Source organism: Ascidiella aspersa, chromosome 4 (assembly GCF_963924565.1).
Source record: "Ascidiella aspersa chromosome 4, kaAscAspe10.2, whole genome shotgun sequence".
Taxonomy (NCBI): domain Eukaryota; kingdom Metazoa; phylum Chordata; class Ascidiacea; order Phlebobranchia; family Ascidiidae; genus Ascidiella; species Ascidiella aspersa.
In genome coordinates, this window is record NC_139450.1 from 21,183,886 (window position 1) to 21,209,540 (window position 25,655).

The 25,655-nt window shown below is 37.0% G+C and overlaps 1 protein-coding gene and 1 non-coding gene across 2 annotated transcripts; one reads left to right on the forward strand and one right to left on the reverse strand.

Moving 5' to 3' along the window:
* Positions 1-159: 159 nt before the first annotated feature.
* On the forward strand, positions 160-25,230 carry LOC146148636 (transmembrane protein 26-like). Its single transcript, XM_083388310.1, has 8 exons — positions 160-260; positions 563-728; positions 3,844-3,967; positions 4,046-4,192; positions 4,277-4,414; positions 16,737-16,931; positions 20,365-20,560; positions 24,585-25,230. Exons 1-8 carry the CDS (start codon positions 242-244, stop codon positions 24,998-25,000), a joined length of 1,401 nt encoding a protein of 466 aa, XP_083244436.1. The 5' UTR covers positions 160-241; the 3' UTR covers positions 25,001-25,230.
* Positions 11,984-12,058, reverse strand: Trnaa-ggc (transfer RNA alanine (anticodon GGC)). Its single transcript has one exon. It is a non-coding gene; the product is annotated as a tRNA-Ala (tRNA).
* Positions 25,231-25,655: the final 425 nt, after the last annotated feature.

The window sequence follows — 25,655 nt, forward strand, 5'->3', positions numbered from 1 at the left end:
AGAACCACCTGTATGCTATTGACCAGTGGTTCTTAAACATTTTTTCAGCCGCGACCCCCTTGGTGATTTTCGGTTAAGATATGTTAATTTTTTGGTCGACTTAATCTTTTTCAGAAAAAAATAAATAAGTTCGTAAAAGGTGTTTCGAGGACGGTGAAATTTCTGTGCTTTCTGCTAAACAAAGGAACTTCACCAACACAAAAATATACAATCAACATCAATTCAAGACTGAAAAAATACAATGAAAGATATTATTTTAGGTAAACGTCAACTTTAGCGAGACAATTGTTATTCGTGATTTTTGTCATATAAGAATAAATTTATTATAACTTGATTATAAACCTATTTTATTGAATTTAAAGTGCAACATATCATTTAATAGTGTCGATTGACGCGAATAAATTGCATTGTAATGCTTATAGCTTAGCACTGCCGTAGTCAATCGCTGAATTGCTTTTTATAAATGGATAATAAAAATTATCTTTCTGTTTTCATCGTTTACTTTGTAAATATAAAGATTTCATACGTCGAGCAGCTTGGTAAATGTAAACTGCATTTACAGCCCTTGTCGTTCGTGCACTCTTTGCTGCACATGGTTTAATTGGAATATGGCGTGCACAAACCGAATGGAACGAAGTGGCTTTATGGCTACTACTTATACCTGTTGGCGTTCTCGTTCTTGAAGCGTTGTTCACTGTGGGAATTCGTGGTGGGGAAGAATACAAATGGTAAATATAATTAGCCTACAAAAAAACATAATTTAATTTACCTTTATTTAGGATTTTATACCAAAGCCACAAAAAAATAATACAAATTTTCGAGCTATTTATAAATTATAAACTGTTATGATTAATTATATTTTGCAATAATTTTTATGTTATAAGAGTAATTAAAATGCAAATTTGTCAATAGTTGTTTCGTTGCAAAAAACAATCTAGCTAATAAAATCGGTAGAGTCGCCAAAAAATGCTATTATATCGTGGACTGAGCGACGGATGCACTCGGACATAATTAACTTTTTTACAATGACAGATGATTACGATATAGTATTGTCAGAACAATTGTTTACAAGACGTCACAATTTAACCTTGTTTTTTATGCCTCTTACAGTTCTAGACTTGTAGATAAACAAAACAAGTTAAACCATTATTTTAACTTTCATTTAGAACAGCGCGGACCAACTATAATCAGAAAAATATATATTCTGGCCGTTTAGGCCTTATTACGATTTAGTCTGTATTCCAACTATATTAAGTGTTTGTCATATTTTGGCCTTATTTGGAACTATGCTTTAAACCGATGGTGATGGGGTTGTATCTTATTGAGTCTGATGTCAAAAATAGTCATACCCCCCTTTACACAATTTATTTCGCGCCCCATCTTCAAATAAAATGTTTCATAGCCACAACGTCCACGAGTAACAGCCTGCATTATACAGGCAGTGTATTCTTATTACTACAAACAGCGGAAAGAGGCGCTTAAACTAGAGTAATTATATTTTTAATTTAAATCATTAGTTTAGCGAAACGTTATTTAACAAAGTAATGTTAATTAACATATATATAGGCTTGCCATTTTTTAGAAACGTAAATCCGGGACGCATATTGAAAACTGCAAATAAACTTAATCCAACCTAATACAAAATAATTTAATGCAACTAATAAGCTTAACGGGGTTGCGGTTGTTTTGTATTTTGTCGGGGGCTATTTTTTCAGGGCCCTATTTTTAAGGGTGGTTTGTCTAAGTTGTTTAAATATAACCGAAAGTAGTATTCTGTATTGTGAACAAATGAGTCGGGTAAATACTTTCTAAATTAAAGTAGGATGCGGTCCTCGTGAAAGAAAAAGGCGCTGTGTCCATAACAAATTTATATTCCCCGGACCAAATCATTCTCAAGCATAGGTCAAACAAAATGTAAGATTCCATGTAGTTATATTACCGGTACATATTATGTTGTACTTTGCGTCATTTGCTTGAGCCGCGTGTTATTGCCGATGATTTAAAATAGTAATTTACCATGTTACTAATTAGTAATGTTAAGGATAGCGTAATATCCTGGCTTCAGTGCTAAATAGTGTGTAAAGTGGTAAACATTTTAATTTTTTCTAAATAAAACATTTTAATTTCTCTAATCGTAATTGTTATACAGCATATATGTTGGTCGTCCCTTGACTTTTTTTGCTCATTGAGCCTGAAATGGGTTTACTAAATGCTTCCCCACAAATAGAGTCACATTTTTTAGCCTGTGTGGAAGCAGCATTTAATCGGATGGCGTGTTATAAATTAACCCAGTATCTTCGTGGCTGTGAAGCATATAATTGTTCGTCTTCGCAAACTAACATTTTACATTCAGTTGAAACAAAATTGCAATTAATGTGTGCTTATTTGAAATGAAACGACTAAACACCTATAACGGCTAAGCACGTCAAACATCTTTTACGTAATGAAAAACAGTGACATATATGAATAGGGAACCACTCACTAATGTAAAACCTCAAGTTGTATGGCAGCCATAATACAATTTTGCGAACTCTACTTAAATTTTGCGCGGTAACACACATCAAAAAGTTTTTAAACATATTAAGTTAAAAACATTAAAACTTATTTATATTAAAGCAATCAGCATGTGATGACTTTTGTAATGCTGAAAACCCGCGATTTAGCGATCCAGAATTACTAACAAACGTTAAACTTTAAGTTGTAACAGCAATTGTTTAGACTTGTGTAATATTCAAGCAAATAATACCGGCACCAAACTGCGTCATACGCGAAAAAATCCTTGAAAATAAAAATTGCTTAACGGTGACCGGGTTGCGACGGCGCTCGCTGTTTATCTTCCTCAAAAAGATATCTTCCAGCACCCGCTGGATAATATCAATTCAATTTTTTTACTCACCACACACAAAAAAGAATAGAGCCCCAGCAACCTCAACCCCAGAAAAATATTTCGTAACATCCGCTGGAAAAAGAACTAATTTATGCTAAAAATATTGCTTGACAGCCTTACCAACCAAAAGTAAAAATTTGAACTCCAGCGTTTTTACATTTTTTAATTTTTTTTTGTAAATTTCAAATTGAAAAATGCGGAACAAATTGATTAACCGGGCGGGACACCGGGACATGGCCTTAAAACCGGGACTGTCCCGGCTGAACCGGGACGTATGGCAAGCCTACATATATAGCACATTAAAGTTGTTTGTCATGTCACAATTGCCAATTAAGATCAGTTGCAGACAAATAATTATGCAAACTAAAACTATATTTGAAATCCAATATGGGGAGTTGCCGCCGCCAGGCCTTGGGGTTGCATGAAATTTTTGTCATAAAAAAACTGCTGTTCTAAAATGAAGTTGTGACGAATGCCCAAAATCCCTTGTTCCGCCCCTAAAAATGTGTCAATACTACACAGTGTGTATAGTAGGTCACATTCAGGTTACTTTAACTGAATCTACAAAACGGGAAAACCAAAGTCATATCACTGAGGACAATTAAGATACAGTATTGAATAAAATAATAAGTTTCAGTCACGTCAAACAGTAGGTTGAAATATGTTAAAAGATGAATAAAAAGATATACGAAACGTTTAAAATGCTATACCTACATCTATATGGACTTTAAAAATCTAGTTTAAAAATATACTTGTTTCCAAAACTATAAACGATTTGAAACATATTTTTCTCAGTGGGACCTTTGCGCCCCCTTGCGAAGCCGACGCGCACCCCTTTTTTAGCAACCAATGTTGTATGCGTTTCAAATACCTTACTGATATTAACATTTTTGCTATGTTCTTCTGTTTTGCATTTTCTAGTTATCTGTTAATGTAGACTATTCTATTTGTTTTAGGATGAGTCCTTGTGTGTTGCTATATTTATGTAGTGTGGTGCCATCCATATGGTTTCTTGAATTAAAAAATTTTGACATTCGTCAAGGATCACACTACTGCAACGATCTGTACTGGGGAAACTTGGTAAGAAGTTTAAACGTTTTATTGTATTTTAATGACTTTGCACGGCATTTGTCTCTACAATAATTCTTTTTATTTTAGACGAAACCCGGTTGCAGGGCGACATTTGAAAGCATGCCATATGCGGACGTTAACATACTTATATCAAATCGCACCATGCTTAAGGAAGCTTGTCAAGTTGAACGAAATTACCTTAATGATTTGGAAAAACTAAGAATAAATAAATCGGTACAAATTTGGATTTTTTCATGTTGATAAACACTGTTTTTTATGTTTAAAAACTAAGCAGTTTGTATTTACATGTATGTTCAGCTTGCTTCAACAGCGAAGCCTGCAAACCAACAACTTGTTACTGATATATTTGGTGAAACTACTAAGCAAGCTCTTGATGAAAATTTGGGCAACGTTGTTGATACTATAGAAGGAGCAAAAAAAGCACTCGACGACTTGGTAAAGTTGTTTTTTGGTATAATTTTTATCCGACAAGTTTTAGTGCCGTGCTTTGGTAGACAAATACAAATATGGAAATGTTTTCTAAGAAAAATACGCCATTTTTGATATGAATTTACTTAGTAAATCGGTTGTTAAAATATAGGATAAAAAGAATGACAAAAACTTAACACAGGACTAGCAAATTATGAAAAATAACGGAAACGACTTGGCATAAATTTTATAGCGATTAAGAGATGTAGTTCCTACTGGAGAGAGCCGACAGCTAATGTCTAAGTCTCTTTCACGTTCCTTCTAAGACTGACCCCAAAGAGCAGGCCGCAAAAATATCTGTCCTTACCTTTCTCTAAATATTTCACTCAGTCGATATTCCTCGTTGAGTAGATATTTACAAATGAGAACACGCGATAAAAGAACACGGTGATTCAAGCCGCTAGTATAAAGCTGTATCAAGTCGAATCCATCGCGAAAAGCCCCAAAACATTCGGTTCGTTGCTGGTCACACCTCAGTGGACACCGGTTACGTGTGTATTGACGTCAAATTGGACAATTCAGTGTAATAATGCTTGATTAAGTCTCCAAAATTACTCAATATATTTTGACGTATTAAAGATACACGACCAATCGTTCATCTGTAGCGGTTCTCAACCTTTTCTGCGCGCGTAACACCTATATGGCTTATAACTGCGAAACTATTTTGCCTAAATTCACTTACGTAAAATAGGGCCAAAAATAAAATTATAAAACATTATGAAAATAAAATAAAAAAACATTACGTGCATCACTGGTTAAGTCCCACTAATCTAAAACAAAAAAGAAAAAAAGACGAGCTAAACCTAACGTGATAAACCAGGGATCATCAAATGACTCCCTATGCTGCATGTGTGGTTTGTTTATTTTTATGGCCAATGACAAATATTGTTTTTGATGCATATAAAATACAGAAAAAATGTGGTCAGAATTTTAGACGAAATGTTGATGAAATTTTAAACTGAACGACAATTCAATATAGCTCACTACTGTTGTGCCAAATAGTGATGTATATTTCATGCATTTAGCGATCAGGTTAATATCCGACTCACGTCAATGCTTACAGTATCCATCTCTTTATTGGAAAATTGGTTACCCTGGAATAAACTAAAAACATTAGTCGGCAAAAATGGCAACAAACACGCGGAAACGCAACCATTACAACACCACTGGTAAAGTGCATTTTCTAAGCATGACGTCACAACTTGTATTTTACAGAGTCAAGTTATGCCATGTTAAAAATTTTATAAAAAAAAACGATGATTTTTTAATATTTTTTTTCAATAATAAGTTGCTAGTTTTTTAATACGTCACGTAACTTAGATTAAATAAGGTACAATTGAAACATTAATCGCTACATTTATCGACCCACATTTTTAGATTTAACGCAACTTATTTTGTATCCAAACCGGAACTTTAAAAATCAATTTTAAAATAACGATGGTCAAACCGGAACTTTTAATTGCTGGAAACCGAAACCGGAACTGAACCGGATTCCTAAAAAAGTCCTTTACTCGAACCGAACCTGAACCGGAAAATTCAAACGGTTCAACTCTGCTTTCAATAGAGTTATAAATCAATTGTAACGAACACAAAGGCGCGTGCGTTTAATGCTACACAATAATGTATTGTTTATTAAAAGTACTATAACAGAAAGATGTTGATCATACACTATCTCAGGGTAGTCCAAACCCAGGTGACCCGCGATATCATTGTTCGTGGCCCGCGAAGCACTTTTGAATTATTAAATGCGCACGGTTGAGGTTTAAATCAAAGAACTCTAACCAACGAACTCGAACTCTGCCCAAAAAACTGACCAACGAACAGTATGCATACTGCAATTGTTTAGGTGTGATTACATTTTTCAGTTATATCATTAAATTAAACAGTTTCCTATCGCTCATCAATTTTGGATCCAAGGTGTGGCATAAGCGCCCAAGTTTTTGTATGTGTGGGACCGGTTTGAGAGAAGCCGCAGTGCGTTCGATATGGAACTTTCTAAAATGGCTGTTTTGCGAACTTTATATTTTTTTTGCGAAGTTATATTCGTGTTTTGTTTTCCGTCTTTTTAATATGAACATAACATTAACAGTACAACCCTAAATAAATTACTATTTCTTTGTACTTTGAAGTAAACAAACGATAAAACATATCGCGCTGCTGGAAAATATTGTTTTAGAGGTTTTCACTGTAAAATTAGGCTAACGCCCTAACTGTTTTCAAGATGCAATTTCAGCTAAATTTATCTGGTTAAAACCGTTTTGCGCGATAACGTCTTTGTAATTTGGCGATTGTGTAGTATGCAACATCTCTCTTAAAAATTTTAGTAAGGTTCGCACGGTTTCCGCAAACATTCTACGCTTATAAAATGCTGTAATCTAAAATAAATACCTTGGACCACCCTGCACTCTTAACATAGTTTGCGAAACCATTCAACCGGAATATAAATGTAATTAGGTTTTATCGGTAAATTTAAATTTCGATTATGCTGCAATTTTGTGTTAGTTTGAAGCAAACTTTAACACTGTTTTAACCATATAGCCTAATATTGAGAAAGTTTTTCGTTTAAGCTTTCGGCGGATGTTAAACTTTATAACAGTTATCTAATGGAAAGCAATGGTGGCCACACCGCGGCTCTGATATTGAGGTTGTATTAGATTTTTTAGGAAGTCCGGTGTCCATCCCTGCGTGGTTGAGGTTTGCCTACTTGGCCGCTGGTCTAGAATCCTACCTCATTTTTCACAGCACCGAAACGAGTTTTCAAATTTAAAATTTTAATAAATCAATAAATACAGAGGTTTAGAAAAATATAATTATAATACTTGACCCACCCAAGGCTAACTCGCACCCCAACATATAATGTTAGCAATATAAACCCACAGACGAAAATGTGGTATATCCCGGAAGCTAGCAGAGATTTAAATAGCATGTCGAGTACAACATGCTTTACTGTTTAGAGCGCCCCACATGCACCCCCAAAAGGGCGTTCTTAAGTTATACATTTGGTGCAAAATATATTGAGAACGGGTCAAATGTAGCACTGGTACCTTCTCACGAATGTCGACAGAGGGCGCTATGTTCATTTTGGTAATAATTTAAATTTCACCATAAACTGGAATGTGGTTGTTGTTTGCCCTTCTTTTGATAAAATTTTTTTACGAATAGTTACACATAAATAACTTTATTCTCATGGCAAATAAAGAGGAATTATCAACAAACCTTGCGTCTCAGTGAAGTTTGCCATGATCATTAGGGGACGATAGTTTTTGTCGCATTCATAAAAATTATATGGGTCGAAAATTTATTTTCGTGACATATCTTGTTTTTGCCGTTATTATATGGGCCGAAAATTTATTTTTGAGACATATCTTGTTTTTGCTCTTATTATATGGGCCGAAAATTTATTTTCGGGACATATCTTGTTTTTGCCGTTATTATATGGGCCAAACATTTATTTTCGGGACATATCTTGTTATATGGGCCGAAAATTTATTTTCGGGACATATCTTGTTTTTGCCGTTATTATATGGGCCGAAAATTTATTTTCGGGACATATCTTGTTTTTGCCGTTATTCTTTTTTGGTTTCCTATGGTTTCCTATGGTTTCCTATGGTTTCCTATGGTTTCCTATGGTTTCCTATGGTTTCCTATGGTTTCCTATGGTTTCCTATGGTTTCCTATGGTTTCCTATGGTTTCCTATGGTTTCCTATGGTTTCCTATGGATTCCTATGGTTTCCTATGGTTTCCTATGGTTTCCTATGGTATGTTTCAGACCGATTTTTGTCCGAAGCTTTATAGAAAAAGTAGACATCGTAGAACCTTCAAATTTTCAGACATGGCGTAGAGTGGTATGTAGGTGCTTTCTAAAAGTTTATGAGGCTGCACCCCCAGGGGCCTTTGCTTGGGGGGTAAAAACCTGAAATATTGCGTTTTAGCACTTTGTAGCTAACGACTGCCATCTAGCAGCAGAAAAACTTTCATACAGAATTCGTTCATATTCGCTTGCTTTGTCCAGCTTGTGAAGTGACGAAGCGACTTACCGCCTGCTGGGCTTTATTGTCCCGCGCGTGAGACTTTCATTGTGCGAAGTGGCACGTCCTAAACTGGGCTCGTACGACTTGCATTTTAAAACGAGGCTTCTCTTTAGAAAAATTACTTAATGCTGTTAAGAAACAACTTATTTTACCGCCGCAAATTTAAATGCGAAATCTGGTGGCAACTCTAATCCAATATATCAACACCAGGCCTACACAACTTAAAATTGTGTGTTGATATGTTGGATTGGAGTAACATACTATACAGGTGCAAATAGCAAATATTCTCCAAATACGATTTTTCCAATATTCTCTAAATCGTATTTCATCGTATTGTCGCGGTAATACACAAAGAGGTAAGGCCGTGAACAAAGTTTCACCCACCGTACAATTAACGGAGGGAAGCATTGCGAGTAGAGATGTTCAAAGCAGAATATCGGCGAATCATTTATAATGCTTGCTTTCAATGCGGCGTTAGTTTTTTTTTCGGGCGACCAATTACTTCGCAATAATCTTCGCCTAATAATTAAGTGTCAATAGGGTGTATTTACCGCCCAAGTTTAAATGCGAAATCTTAAGGCAGTCTACGCCTCTCTGTTAGCACCTGTCGTGCATCTTGCTCCAACCAGCATACTACCAACATCAGGCCTAAACATCTAGCAAAACTTTCGATTTAATAGTTTGCATATTGAGAACATAATAGTGTTTTTCATATTGTTTAAAACTACAGATTTAAAGCCTGTTTTAACAGTGATTGCTCGGCCCAAGCCATTGTAAAAAATTACCGAGTAAAAGTTTGCAAAAGTATAGCAAACCATAGGCGTTAAACCATTTTTAGTCTTTAAGAGAATAGTAATATTTGGTTTTCAAAGACGTAAGCTGGTCAAAATTTAATAAAATGACCATATGCATTATCTACGTAAATTCTATTTATCAAATATATGTTTCGATCATTCCCCAAATTCTACGCCATATTTGAACCCCTTTCGTATCAAAGGCATAAGTTAAGTGGGGAAGTTTTCGGCCCATATCTGTTTTTGCTTGCAGAAACAAGTTAAGGAAAATAAAAAACAAAATATATAATATAAAGTACACAATATAAAATATTAAAAAAATAAAATAAAATAAAATAAAAAAAAAATAAAAAAAATAAAAATAAAGTAAAAATTGAAAATAAACACTAAGCCCGGAAAATATACCCCCTGACAAAATATACAACAACCGCACCCCCGTCTAGTTCTTTTTTGGTTTACTGTGGTTTTCTATGGTTTCCTATGGTTTCCTATGGTTTCCTATGGTATGTTTCAGACCGATTTTTGTCCGAAGCTTTATAGAAAAAGTAGACATCGTAGAACCTTCAAATTATCAGACATGGCGTAGAGTGGTATGTAGGTGCTTTGTAAAAGTTTATGAGGCTGCACCCCCAGGGGCCTTTGCTTGGGGGGTAAAAACCTGAAATATTGCGTTTTAGCACTTTGTAGCTAACGACTGCCATCTAGCAGCAGAAAAACTTTCATACAGAATTCGTTCATATTCGCTTGCTTTGTCCAGCTTGTGAAGTGACGAAGCGACTCACCGCCTGCTGCGCTTTATTGTCCCGCGCGTGAGACTTTCATTGTGCGAAGTGGCACGTCCTAAACTGGGCTCGTACGACTTGCATTTTAAAACGAGGCTTCTCTTTAGAAAAATTACTTAATGCTGTTAAGAAACAACTTATTTTACCGCCGCAAATTTAAATGCGAAATCTGGTGGCAACTCTAATCCAACATATCAACACCAGGCCTACACAACTTAAAATTGTGTGTTGATATGTTGGATTGGAGTAACATACTATACAGGTGCAAATAGCAAATATTCTCCAAACACGATTTTTCCAATATTCTCTAAATCGTATTTCATCGTATTGTCGCGGTAATACACAAAGAGGTAAGGCCGTAAATAAAGTTTCACCCACCGTACAATTAACGGAGGGAAGCATTGTGAGTAGAGATGTTCAAAGCAGAATATCGGCGACTCATTTATAATGCTTGCTTTCAATGCGGCGTTAGTTTTTTTTCGGGCGACCAATTACTTCGCGATAATCTTCGCCTAATAATTAAGTGTCAATAGGGTGTATTTACCGCCCAAGTTTAAATGCCAAATCTGAAGGCAGTCTACGCCTCTCTGTTAGCGTCTGTCGTGCATCTTGCTCCAACCAGCATACTACCAATATCAGGCCTAAACATCTAGCAAACCTTTCGATTTAATAGTTTGCGTATTGAGAACATAATAGTGTTTTTCATATAGTTTAAAACTACAGATTTAAAGCCTGTTTTAACAGTGATTGCTCGACCCAAGCCATGGTAAAAAATTACCGAGTAAAAGTTTGCAAAAGTATAGCAAACCATAGGCGTTAAACCATTTTTAGTCTTTAAGAGAATAATAATATTTGCTTTTCAAACACGTAAGCTGGTCAAAATTTAATAAAATGACCATACGCATTATCTACGTAAATTCTATTTATCAAATATATGTTTCGATCATTCCCCAAATTCTACGCCATATTTGAACCCCTTTCGCATCAAAGGCATATTTTAAGTGGGAAGTTTTCGGCCCATATCTGTTTTTGCTTGCAGAAACAAGTTAAGGAAAATAAAAAACAAAATATATAATATAAAGTACACAATACAAAATATTTAAAAAAATAAAAATAAAAAAAATAACATAAAAAAAATAAAATAAAGTAAAAATTGAAAATAAACACTAAGCCCTGAAAATATACCCCCTGACAAAATATACAACAACCGCACCCCCGTCTAGTTTTTGTCCGAAAATGTTTCAGACCGATTTTTGTCCGGAGCTTTATAGAAGAAGCATACATCGTAGAACTTTCAAATTTTCAGACATGACGTAGAGTGACATTTAGGTGCGATGTAGACTTTTGTGGGTCTTCACCCCTAGGGGCCTCTGACTGGGGGGCAAAAAAACTAAAATATCGTGACGTCATCGTTTTAGCTCTTTGTAGCTATTTACTACTACCTAGCGGCAGAAAAATTCAATACAGAATTCGTTCATATCGCTTCCTTGGTTCAGCTCGCAAGTGGCTGCTGGCATCCTGCTGCGCTTCATTGTTCCGCGCGTGCAACGTTCATTGTTCGAAGTGGCTGCGTTAGTAAAACTGGGCGCGTACGACTTGCATTTAAGAAAGAGGCTTTACTTAGTAAAATAACTTACTACTCTTACAAAACAACATATTTTACTGCCGCAAATATAAATGCGAAATCTGTGGCAGTGTACACCTCTCTATTTGCACCTGTTGCGCATGTTACTCTAATCCAGGGGTCGGAACCCCTGGCACGCGTGCCAAAAGTGGCACGCGAGATGATTTTTTAGGGCACGCCAAAAGATTCGGGAATGTTCGTGTCACAGATTAGTGTTGTAACGGTTGTAGTACACCGAAAGCCATCGCAGACTCACCGAATCTGTTGATCTATGATGCAAGCAGAGCAGACTAGAAAAACAACTAGCCTGCAGTGAGGTTCGAACTCACGACCTCCGGTCAAGCCGGGACCGTCGCTCTACCAACTGAGCTATGCAGGCTCAGAAGGGAATGAGTCGACTGTTGTATTTAACATTATTTTTTGTGGGCGATAAACTTCTTGTTTACGACTTACCGTTCACATTAGGTTACAATGCCCTAAAATTGGCGTGATGTTTACTGCCTTAAAGCAGGGCATTCTACATGAAAAGTAAGCACGTGTGATTTTTTCGCGACTGAGAAACCAAGCTAAAAGCGAAACTGATAGTTAACACTTCTGGGTATCGGTGTTCGTCACCGTTCGTTTTTATCCGGCCCATACCTAGAGGTGTTACCTATCAGTTTCGCTTTCAGCTCAGATTCTCATTCGGGTATCTTTACAGAATTTAACATATGAAATTAGGTTTAGTAGCTACTTCCAAGATGCGTAGATTAGATGTCAGATCATGTGTGAAATCGATTTCAGTTCACAGCAGGGCTGCGGAGTCTGACTCGGTCTCGAGTAAGACTTGATAAAACTACCAGGGTTCGACGTACGCGCATGCGCAGTACGAATTTTCGAAATTGATAAACCTGATAAAATAAGACCTGAACTGTAAACTGATAAATAAGACCTTAACTGTAAATCGTTAAGGTGGAATAGCAAATGGTGGCATATTTTCCATGATGCCTATTAGTGGATTGCTGAAGAGTGAATATACATCTTATTTCAGTTACGTAAATGGGTAAAATACAGGCTGTAGTGTCGAAACCTAACTCGGGACTCGATGAAACGCACATTTGTCCGGAGCGGACTCGGGTTGTTTTCAACCGACTCCGGAAGTTGCCAGTGCAAAACCAGTCCGGCACGCGAGTTGTTGATTATAAACTGGCACATTGTATACAAAAGGTTGCCGACCCCTGATCTAATCAAACATATCAACACCAGGCCTAAACAAATTAAAATTGTAGGCTACATGGGCCGCAGCAAGCAAAACACAAAGTTGAATACATTATTAGGGACGTTGCAAAGCTTCGTTATAACATGGCGTCATACTAAAATAAATATTAACAACACTGCGTTTATTGGATTTCAATTGGCAAAACTTTTAATTTAAAAGGTGGTTTGTTAGGCACATAAAAGTGTTTTGCATATTGCTCGAAACTACAGATTTCAAGTCTGTTATAACTATGATTGCTCGGACCAAGCCATGGTAAAAATTTACCCAGTAAAGGTTGGTAAAAGTATAGGAAACCAAAGGCGTTAAACCTTTTTAAGAGAATGATAATGTTTTCTTTTTGAACATGTTACCTGGCCAGAATGTAATAACATGGCCGTACGCATTATCTAGGTCAATTCTATTTATCTAATATATGTTTCGATCATTCCCCAAATATTACGCAATTTATGAACCCCTTTCGCACCAAAGTTATAAGTTAAGTGGGGATGTTTTCGGCCCATATATGTTTTTGCTTGCAGAAACAAGTTAAGAAAAAAAATAAAATATCAAATATACAATACAAAATATAACATAGTAAAAATTAAAAATTAAGTAATAAAAATATTAAAAACAAAAATAATTGGGGGACAAAAAAAACCTAAATTTTGTGACATCATCGTTTTAGCTCTTTGTAGTTATCGACTCCCATCTAGCGGTTAAAAAACGTCAGAACAGAATTCGTTGCTATTTGCTTGCTTTGTTGAGTTTGCGAAGCGACAAACACTGTAGCGCGGCCTGTTATGGAAGTGGCTAGTGTCATACCGATCTAGTGGTAGAAGTATTCACCAAAAGTGTAAAACATCTAAAGAATTACTTTATTTTGAGTGAAGCAATCACGAACAGTTTTAAGACCGTGACCGTTAAGCCTACAGTGACAGCGCAGCAAGCTGTGAAAACATAATTTTCATTAGCACAGCGCAACATTGTGACGTCACAATACACAATCCAATTCACCAAAAACATGAAAGGTCAACGAAACAGTACCAAGGGTTTGGTCAACAATACTTCAAACTGCAAATATATAAGGAATTCAGTTTAACTAAGTCACTTACGTGGTAACCAAGCATTAGTAAAAATGCAACGTATCTTACAGGGTTATCGACAGTTTCAGGCATTAACAGTTCACTGCATTTACAGCCAGGGGCGCCCGCAGAAAGTTTTCCAGGGGGTGACAATCAGGGAAAACCAGAAAATCAAAAAGGGGGTCCTGAATTTTCAACTTAGGGAATTACCCTATTTTTCGTCTGACATTAATTAATAATGACGTCATAAAACAGTGACAGTATGACGTCATAGAGCTGTGATTGCAAGACATGATAAAAAAACTCAAAAACAGCCAAATACGTCGAGCAAAAGCGAGCACGTGCGTCGTCGATAATCCTGTCAGGCGCCAGCTGCGAAACCACAGTGTGCAATCGTTAACTTTTAGGCAAAAACAAACCAAGACCTTAAAATATGTGAGCTTAATTGTGGTAGAATCATACATAATTTGACTATCAGCAGCGCAGTTTTCAAGTTCCATGAACGGAACTAGTGCTAAATTACAAGCATGCCTTTCACCACGTGCAATACTAAACGAAGATAGTTTTTCTTGGGTGTTATTATGCCAAGATTAGCGCAACATCTGCGCCGAGCTGTGTGCCAAATCAGCCAAATTACAAGCTGTGGTTGAGGGGAAATAAGTCGTGTCCATAGCACACTTAGCACGTGGTCTTAGAGTATGCTTAAAGAGCATAATTTTGCGTTAACTATCATTACTTAAAAATGGAGACTTTGAAACGCGCACGACAGTTACCATTATACCTCCTTTTAAGAATCTGCTTCAGTTAAACAAATGTCGATGTTACACCAACATCGGATATTAGCGCAGAGACCGAACAGCGAGGAACATAGGCTACTGCGTATAACTTGACGTTTTTCAGCGAGAAAAAAAGAAAGGTTTGACTTGACGTTTTTTAGCGAGAAAAAAAGAAGACTTGACGTTTTTAGCGAGAAAAAAAGAAGGTTTGACTTAGCGTTGTTAATTGTCGAATACACACTTGCTAATCAGTCAACCTAAATCAGCGGTTCTTAACCAGTGGGCCATGGCTCACTCAAGGGCCATAAGAACATTAAGCTGGGCCACAGACCAATTTAATAAGCTAGATTTAGTTTCATTTGTGTCATTATATTTCATTTTACAGGAATAATGGCTTGGGGAGGAATTAAAAAGGAATGTAAATTTATTGTTCGCAAAGTATCTCACTAATGCACGGTTGAATAAATAATCTTTTTTGAAATATGTTCTGCTGTGTTTTGTTCTAAACCTATTTTAAAGTTTTTTCTTTCATAAAAATTCTATTGAGCCACAGAATTTTTTTGCAACGTAAATGGGCCACGAAAGAAAAAATATTGAGAACCACTTACCTAAACAAATAACGAAAGAGAAAAACTATCCAGCGTTTACGGTCGACCAAACTAAAGACGAAAAACAGCGTTTTGCGCTCGATTTTGGTTTCGCATTAGATTAGGACGCGTGACCCAATTACTAAAAAAGCACGCCGCTTCGAACAATCTGTTAAACCATGACAAAAATGAACCAAAACGATAATATAACTTACAAAAAAAAAAGGGGGGGGGGTAAAAACTCCCGGTTTGTGTTTGCAGCTGTTTTGCATGTTCATCAAACCAAGCATACACCAGGCCTAAACAAATTAAAATTGTACAACGGCCGCAGCAAGCAGAATGCTAACGTTGAATGCATTTTTAGCGACGACGTTACAAAGCTACGTCATAACATAACGTCATACAAAAATAAATCTTAAAACACTACGTTTATTGGGTTTAAATTGGCAAAATTTTCCATTTACAAGGTGGCGTATTAGGCACATAAAAGAGTTTCGTACTTTTTTCAGGCGAGACGTTGTATTTATTTCCGAAAAATAACTGTAGCCATGAAAGATGCTGAATTGCTGGTTTAAATAAGGTTTTCTAACAAATTGGCCTACCATCTTCTTGATTGTTATTGCAAACCTCCTACGCCAGAAAAATTGCAACCGACCTCCACATGTAAAACGACCCATTAATAAAGCTGTGTGATTATTCACTTTATAACGTAGGCTTTGAAATCGTCACTTATGACGCTCTTCATAGCCGCCAACAGAAAAACCACCACTCTCGCAACAAATATATCAATATTTGCGCTCGAATCGGGCAGCAACAGCAAATTTCCTATCGAAAATAGAATAATCTGAGAATCCCAAAACAACCAAACCTCCCGAAAATCAGTGTAAAACATCATTAAACTCATTACTCAAACGTAACAATTCTACTTTCGTTCTACTTGCCAGCAAAAAATGTCGTGTTTTTGGGTGCTGAAAATATGGTAGCCCTCAAAAAAAACGTTCCAGTTTATCTGACACACGGAAAGCGGCCCTTAGGATTTTTTGAATGGCCACAATAAGGTCATTCCATGTCAATTTTTTCAGGCATATATATAACTCATGGTTTTGGATTCTCATGGTTATTACCGGTATTTTTTTTACTTGTGGCTAGTCTAGTTTTGCAGTTTGATTTTATTCTAGCATTGATGTTACTCCAATTTACACGGCATCGTTTCTGGAATTGTGACGTCAGGTCTCAATGTACATTGTTACGGTAAAATTCAATGTACATTGTGACGAATAGCCGATTTCGTGCCTATTTATTACTAGCCTATTATTATGGGGGTTAATTTCTACGTTCATTAGAATTAATTAATTTTTATGTTTGTTATACCCAGTTAAGTGGTGTAAACATTTTTGACCGAACTACTTGGGTCCTTGTACTTCATCAACTCCTTCTATTCATCTTAATTATCGGACGAGGACTACTTCCAACTGGAGAAGGAATTTCAAGGGACGAGCTATCACAGCTTCTTTTGGTGTTTATCGGCGTGGGAGCTGACATTTTAGAATTCGTCACAGAAACTATAAAGGTAATTCTTGACTGAACTTATCAATGTGGTGACAATGTATCAACTAACTCTCGGATTTAGTTTGGGGCCCCTCCTTTTTGTAAGTGATATTATCGTTTTTATTTGTTTCTGTCAGGGTTAATTCTCTGTCAGAACTCCAATGTTTTTAAAGTAATTGTGTCCTTTGTCTTAAGCCAATGCGAAACCAAATTCACACGCAAAACGCCGTTGTTCGTCTTTTGTTTGCACAAGGGTAGACAGTAAATGCAGGATATTTTACCTCTTAAGCATTTTGTTATTCATTCAGGTTGGTCGATTAGCAAGTTTGTATTCCACAAAAACACAAAGTCTATAGCTTTCTTCCTTTTTTTCTTGCCAAAAACGCCGAGTTAGGTGCAGTTAATATTCCTCTCTTTTCGCAAACAGTGTTCCCGCAGACTTTTTACCACATGCGTAGGTGCCCAAAATATTTTGCAAGAGCCGAAAATCAGTGCGCAAAGTGTCACAATTATCAAACGTAAAGTGCCCAAATAGGCTCCGCGGAAAAATTTTTTTGTTTTCATTTTTTGTATTCTGTTATATCCACCGCGCGTATATTCTGAAGCGTGACAGATCCCCTAATCACTGCTTAATTGCCACTTGCAATTCAACGGAGCATTTTCTTTTCATGCACGTCATGGGACTTCACCTAACTTGAATTTTGTTGCCAAACGCAAAAAATATCATTATTTTGGATACTTCTGTTTATAGTAACTTCGAAAAAATTGTTTTTGGCTTGGTTGGTCCATCGGATGAATGTTTTCGTTGTAAGGGAAAGACGGCGTAATATGCACGGAAGAGCACGTGAAGCGTTGCAATAATCTTCGTTGTATCTGTATTTGGAGTATTGCGCTCGCTTGAGAAATGATTACGCTTGGTAGTTTGCGTGCCGGACTTGTAGGGCCAAGTGTAGGGCCGTGAAACTGCCCAAATTTCGTGCCAATCGTTGCGTGTATTGCAGTGGTTTTAGTTATAGGCAATTTTTACTTTTACACAGGCTACAGATTTTTCTTCCGTTGATAACTTTGATTAAAATGAGATTCCTGTTTACAATGACATAAATTCAGGCCAGTCATTTAGTCCAGTGGTCGGCAACCGCCGGTCCGCGAGGAGTTCGTTACCGGCCCGTAGCAGGGTTGCCAAATTATAATTTTGATTTCAACCCAAACCGTACGTACTGGTCTTTTTGTGTCGGTGTGTGCACGGATGGGGCTTAAACCTTGATTGTCCGCCTGTCTGGTTTGACAGTTAACCTCATCAAAGCACATGCAATTAACACCCGGCTCTTTGAATAGCTAAGTGAGGACATGAATGCAGAGCACAAATCCCCTTTATTGAGCATAGAAGTAAGGTGTCTCTCACGAGGAAATGAATAAACAGAGTGTTAGAATTTCGTGAACCACTTCAAAGATTTCTATTGGAGAAACATTCAGATCTTGCAACAAATTTATTGATAAATAATGTGTTCTAAAAGTTGCCTACTTGAGTGACATATTTAATCTGCTTACCGAACTAAATATTTCACCTCAGGGGTAAATGACAAGCGTATTTAAGTTGGCAGACAGCGTGGCTGCATTTAACGACAACTTAATTTTTGGGAGAAACGCGTTAACAAAGGGGCATTTGACACGTTTCAAACTTTAGCAGAGACTTTGAAAGAAAACGAACCTAAGCAAGCGTTCTCGGTCACTTGGGTGGTATATAAATATAGAGTCCAAGCGCTTAAGCCGAGGACTGCAAATAGATGGATCCGTATTCCATTTATTTTCGAAACCGATGAATTGACCTTAACTGTGCAACAAGAGGACCAACTGCTGTACATTCCATATTTTTGTTGTCTAAAATGTATTTTAATAGAACTACTTTAGCATTGTTTTGGATGATGGTCTTGCCAGACAACTCTAACCTTTCCATAACAGTCGTAATTACTTTTCTGCCATTTCCGACATCTTACTTATGCGAGCCTGTGGCTTTTCTGTGATGGCAGCAACGAAGGCGCTAACCACGAAACAGACTGGACGTGAGGGGCGTATTGCGGTTTTCATTATGTATAATAATTCCTAGGTGGAAGCATCTCGTTGCGTCAAAACAAGCTCAAATTTCTCATTGGAAAAATGTTGTAATAAATTTATTTTACTAAACATTTGTTTTTTGTAGGCCGGTCCGAGATAAAATCTTAATTTTTAACCGGTCCGCAATGCAAAAAAGGTTGCCGTCCCCTGGTGTAGGGCCTGTCAAAAATAGGATCTGAAGTACATTATTAAATGTTATACCAAGTGTAACTTCTTTGGAAGAATGCTATTGGTAATAATAGTATACAAGTGCAATTTAATGGCATACAAGTGTAATTTAAGAAAAATGTAAAGGCCTAAAGGTTTTATTGAAATGAGCTGCGGGCTGGGTCAACTGGTTTCAGTAAATTCATTAATTCCTATAAGGGAGCATCTCTTTGCGGCAAAACAAGCATAAATTTCGCATTAAAAAGTTGTTATATATTTCCTTTACTGAACATTTGTTGTTGTTTTTAAGGCCGGTCCGCGACAAAATTTATATAGGACACAACACCCAACATTGTTTTTTGATTATGATGTAATTTTGCCTTGCACACTATTTTACCACAACAGTAAGCCTAAAAGTTTTGTCATTAAAAAGTCCTAACCTTTTAGGCTTAAAAAACAGTGTGAAAAGCTCCTTATCGCAGATAATATTTTTTGTTTAAAATTTACGGCACAAGTTTTTCATATATAGCAAAATTTTATAAAAATTTTAGTAGGCGAAGACAGAATAATGTCACGCCGATAACTGCGGCAATGATTTATACCACTTCAGAAGATTATCCAGTTTCCACAATGGTTTTATATTTAGAAGACATTGATTCTTAACCTTTTTTGCGGAGATATTTTTTAAATGTTCTTTTAAACCGTCCGTTGAACAAACCAAGCCAAAAATAATTACAGATTATATTTGGGAGTTTATGAAAACAGCAGTATCCTAAACGATTATATTTTCTGCGTTTGGCAATAACTTTTTACATCTGTCGCGTTGCTTCGGGTGAATCTACGCGCGCGCGGCCAATATTAATAGACTAAAAGTGAAGACCGAACAAAGACTATTCGGACACTTTTACGTTTAATAAGTTAGGCAGTTTGCGCACTGATTTTCGTTTCTTGCGCAAAAATTTGGGCACCTGTACACGCGGTAAAAAAGTACAGGGAACACTGCTACTGTCCAATCTTTTGTACAGTTAAATAGCTGTTCTTGGTACGCCTTAACCTTCATAAAAAAATAATCCGTTTATCGAACTATTAGATTAGGTATTGATTTACGACTTCTAATTATAAATGTAAAACTAAAGTAAACCGTAAACGGCATATTGGCAGCAACTACGCTAACCTATGTTTTGTTTGTAACGCAGGAGATTGCCGTAAGATGTGATCGTGTTGTCATCATTTGCATAATGGCGTTTTGGTCGTGGAGTACACTTCAGTTCACGTTGGTTCTTACGGCAGCGCAAGCCCGTAAATCACGAGCTGTAGGGATTTATGAAGATGAGGGTTCATCCAGCCGTGTGAATTCTCCGGTGATGGTAGTCGAAGAGGGAAAACAGAAAGGTTTCTTTCAGTTTATGCTAAGCCGTACAAAAACACTATTTCCAACAACGCATGTGATTTAAAACCAAACATTGTTCAATTGTCATTTATGTCTGGAGATCTAATTTAGTATATTTTTATAAACACTTGTGTTTTCCAAAAAGAAATCTGCTAAGATTTTTAAATTAGTGTGGCTGCAAAGTATAACGTACGATCCGTGAAAAGCAGGATTATTTGTAAGGGAGAACATAAAATGTTCGGAGATAACGTCATAACTTTTTTTAATTGTCAAGAAACTTGTGTTCTCAGGGGAAGCACTGCTCAAACAACCCAAGTTTCGTGTGGCAAAGCGAAAAAAATCGTTGAAGGCCAAACTTCTAATTTACATTTTTAAAAGGTGCTTGACGCATTAGGTTGGTAAATCTTAAAATGTGTGCCGCAGTACACTAGATGTGTCGTCAAATTTTATCTAAATTAAAACCACTCCATCGGGTACATAAAAGTTTTGCAGTTCCAGTTTGCTCTATCAGCGTGGTCCAACACAGGTCCATAGACCTCTCTATTTATTGGTCCGCGATCCTTTTATATGGGCCAGTAATAAAATAACAAAATAACTAATATTCCATCGCGTTGGACCACACAGATGCCACATTTGCCTCATTTGTTTACAAGTTACCCATGCCTTACGCGAATATTCTTCAATTTTTAGTATATTATGCATTCTAACAGGGGCGGGCAACTTCTCCAGTCGGCGGGCCGGATATGGCAAAATGAAGTACTTGGCGGGCCGTATTCCAAAAAAAAATTACGTTTCGTGTATTCTAGAGTCTAGACGCTGTCAACGGCGATTATTAGGAGCTCACGGCTGTTTAAAATTATCTGTTCGACCTTAAAAAAACGCAACACCTCGTTGAGGCATTCAAGTCACATGATTTCAATTGTGCGCGAAACGCTATGGAATTGCGGTATCACAACAGCCTCTGTAATGTATCAAACACAAACTGTTGCACTTTGTTGGATATTCGAAAAACGTTTTCGAAATTCCGTTTTCTAACTATTGAACCTTAATTTTGTTTGAGGGAGGGATTAATTTTAAAATATATTTCTACACTACAGGACCCCCAGTCACGATTACGCTGCGCGTAACCTCGCTGAATATTGGCCTAAAGGTGGCCTTAAATAACCCTGTAGCGCATTTTGACCAAGGCCCGCACGTTTTACGAAGGAATGTTAGTTTTGCAACTTAACGCAGTTAAGCCCAATACCGCTTAATTGACACCTAATTATTAGATTAATGTTATCGCGAGACGAAGTAATTGGTCGCCCGAAAAACTGCAGACACTGCACTACCCGGCTACATTGAGAGCAGGCCCTTTCAATGTGTTGCCACAGCGACAGGCCTTATCTAAACTTGCCACTCGCGTATGTACAATTAGGCGTAACCATGGCGGTAAACAAATTATATTGGTTTCAGTTACTAGAAATAAACTGCAGAGTTGGATACGAATCCCTTTTGGATTGGAATCCAAGGTTTCAAAAATTTGGGGTGATATTTGTAGTTAGATTTCGCCGGTTGTATGAAGCGTGCAATGACTCTGCCTGTTACAACCAGCGCTGCGGAGTCGGAGTCGGACTCGGGATTCGGGACTCGAGTAAGACCACGTAAAACTACCCGAGTCCTGAATGCGACATCGCATGCGCAGCCCGGGGTTACCCGGCGTTGCCCAGGTTAAATAGGGTATTTACTTGTAACAATAATTTGTAGCCTTTTGCAATAAGCGCGATATATTACGTGCATTCGCACAATGCCTCGATCAGGCGTGGTTAAACTTGTATGAAGTCATCAAGCTGTTCATCGTTGATGACCATCACATATGATGGTGTACCATTTACGTGTAAGTGTAAATTAATGTGTAATTAACATGTAAATAAAAGTAATCTTCCGTATTGAATATAAAAGGGTCGAGTAAATACTTTCTCACAATTAAGGTAGGATGCGGCCCTAGTGAAAGCAGCAACAATAGGCCTAAAATATTGGCAAATGCGCTGTGTCCATAAAAATGTGTATTCCCCGGGCCAAATCATCTTCCAGTCTAGGAACAAAATGTTTGATATAAACGAAACCGCATACATTGGTGTCACAAATTAGTATCTAACCATGTAACCTTTCCTTATGCGTTAAACTTTGTCATGTTGTTTACGAATTGCCTTCATGTTACGTCATAATGCCCCGAAAGTGGCGTGAAGTTTACCGGTTAAAACCGTCTTTCTACATTAAACGTGGCGGTGAAAGTACGCGTGTTTTATGCGCTTCAGAAATCTAATTGCAAGTTAACACTTCTGGGTATTCAGACTGAAAAAACGTCGAAGTATTTCTCAAAATAACGGGCACATTATTTGTGTTCGTGACAATTGGGCACATAAGAAGATTACCACTATTGACTGTACATTTGAATAGCTGCAACAAAATCTCGTAATACGTTCGCACAAAGCGCAAAAAACATACATTACGTTAATCCTGTTCCAAAAGTTGGCTATGGGTGTTACGCTTCATACAATGCTCATTTTGTAGCAAAATGTATAGATTGTCTCGTTAACCCCTGACCATGGCCTCGTTACCCCCTGAATTTGCCCCTGGAAACCACAAACGTAATCATCCGATCTATTTTAATGAAGAACAAATAAAAATGTTTTATAGAAAATTAAAAGTAAAAATTTATTCGCCCCTCGTGCAACCCTATCTGTTCTTTAAGCCCTGCAAACATTTTATTTATTCTGCGGTAAACATTTCACCAGTTCAAAAAACACTATAGTACTCTAGAAAAGCCCTGCACAACTTAAAATAGGCCGTATTACGCAAAAACGTTCACTGGCCGTATGCTGAAGTTGCATGACAAACTTTTAGAGATAACGTTACAAAGTTGGTTCATAACATGACGTCACTGACGAAAAGGGGGGGTCGGACTCAGAGTTAAATCACCGTCCGAAGCGGCAATGTTTTTAATGTACTTGGGTCACGCGTCTTTAGCGAATGCAAAACCAAAATCAAACGCAAAACGCCGTTTTTCGTCTCTTGTTTGGTCCGACCCTAAACGCAGGATGTTTTTTGTCTTTCGCATTTCGTTATTCGTTTAGGTCAGTGCTTCTCAACCTAAGGGTAGTTTTTTGGGTCGCTGTTTGATTTGGTTGGGTCGCCGACCGCAGTAATCAACATGTTTATACTAATTGAGAGTGTTTCTCTGCAAGATTTCTAAATTAGAAAAGCTGAGGAAGCAATACAAATAATGTCTAATAATAGTTATTAAAATTCGAAATTCTTTATGCAAAGTTTTTGTTCGCTTACAAGAAGCTATTTTTAGTTCGCTTACAAGAAAAATTTATTGGGTCGCCAAACCTTAGTCGTCATACTGACACGTAATATTTGGGTCGCCGTGAAAAAAGGTTGAGAAACACTGGTTTAGGTTGACTGATTAGCATGGGTGTATTCGAAAATTGACAAAGCTAAGTCAAGCCTTATTTTCCTTTTTCTCGCTGAAAACGTCGAGTAGGCGCAGCTAATGTTTCTTGCTGTCTGCTAAATCGTGGCTTAAGCTAATCGTGGCATAATAACACCCCGGGAAAAACGATCGTTTAGTATTGCAGGTGGCAAAAGGCGTGCTTGTTTAGCGTAGTCCCGTACATACTTAGGAAACTGCGCTGCTGATAGTCGAAACATGATTCTACCGAAATCAATTACACATATTTTGGTTTAGTTTTTGGCCTGAAGTTAACGATTGTACACTTGGCTGTTTCTACGCACGTGTTAGCTTTGCGCCGACGTCATTACAATCACTATTTTATGATGTCATATTGTCACTATTTTATGATTATTCATTAACGTCAGACGGAAAATAGGGTTAAAAATCCTAATTCGTAGTATAGTGAACTTATCCAAGTTGTCAAGACAAACTAAGTTTAAAAACTCATCCACTACTGGCCGAGTATTTTTATTACGCTGAATCTTGTATGGTTTGTAATAAACATTTAAAAACTTTTTAATGTGTAGGACCGTTTGCCAAATTCTTTACCAACACTGAAGTGTGGGGCATCATGTCAACGCTGATACTACAAGACGGTCCTTTCCTCGCCATGAGGCTTTACATCATGATTGGTAAAAGGGTTATTCATCAGATGATTGTGTTTTTCACTTGCAAAAACTGTTTGGTGGTAATACTCCAGCTTTACCGTCTGATTATTATTGCAACTGCAAATAAGGAAGACGACGAGGAAGATGATGACCGGGTGATTGCAAACCAAAACATTGAAAACGTAAAGGCGTTAGTCACAGCCAAAAACAAATTTAAGCTGGGCTTGAATAAAAAAAACGCTGGAGCTGGAACGGAGGACTTGAGTTCATCGAGTGGCAAAGTCTCCAGTAAAGTGGCACCTGAGAAAAATATGGCAGGTCTTCCGATAGCCTAACATGGTGTGTGACTATCTTGTTGGGGTCGGACGTTGCGTCGATTGCGAACATTTTGTGTAACCTTTTTGGTATTGGACGAATTGTGTTTTCTAACAATATTTTCTATCATTATTTTTATTTAACAAAGACAAGGTTTGTTTAAAATACCTCGTTTTCGGGGATGGGTGAAAGCTCATTTTTCTTATTGTGCGTGATGTTATGCAGATAATAAATATTATTTTTTGTAAAATTTTATTATTGCAGATCTGCATTATTTGTCATGGTAAAATTAATTTGTTTGTGTTTAAGGTAATCTTATAATATCGTTAATCAACATAAAAAAAAAATCTTATGAATTTTGGTTACTACCTTTTTTTACGGAACTTTTGTGTTTTTGAAAAATGAAATACGTACGACGTAGTGTGATTAACTGACATATGTCATTGTCTTTCAATAAAGCGTCGTAGAAAATATAAACTACTCTATTACAGTCTCAATAAATTAAAAATGCGTGATGTTGTTGCATTTCCTGATGAAGGCATCCTGCATAGGTAGCCGAAAGAAAATGAAGAGTACCGTAAATGCTTCTTTTGAGTAAACACTCCCAATCCTAAAAAAAATTGTTTTAGGTTTCGCAGTGTGTGCGTCGTTGCGGACAAACACAAACTGGCAATG

What these genes read in the sequence shown, in the direction of transcription:
- LOC146148636 (XM_083388310.1), top strand. An exon ending in GGTGGGGAAGAATACAAATG is followed by an intron (nt 729 to 3,843) that starts GTAAATATAATT and finishes TATTTGTTTTAG; the next exon opens with GATGAGTCCTTGTGTGTTGC. An exon ending in AAAAAGCACTCGACGACTTG is followed by an intron (nt 4,415 to 16,736) that starts GTAAAGTTGTTT and finishes TGTTATACCCAG; the next exon opens with TTAAGTGGTGTAAACATTTT.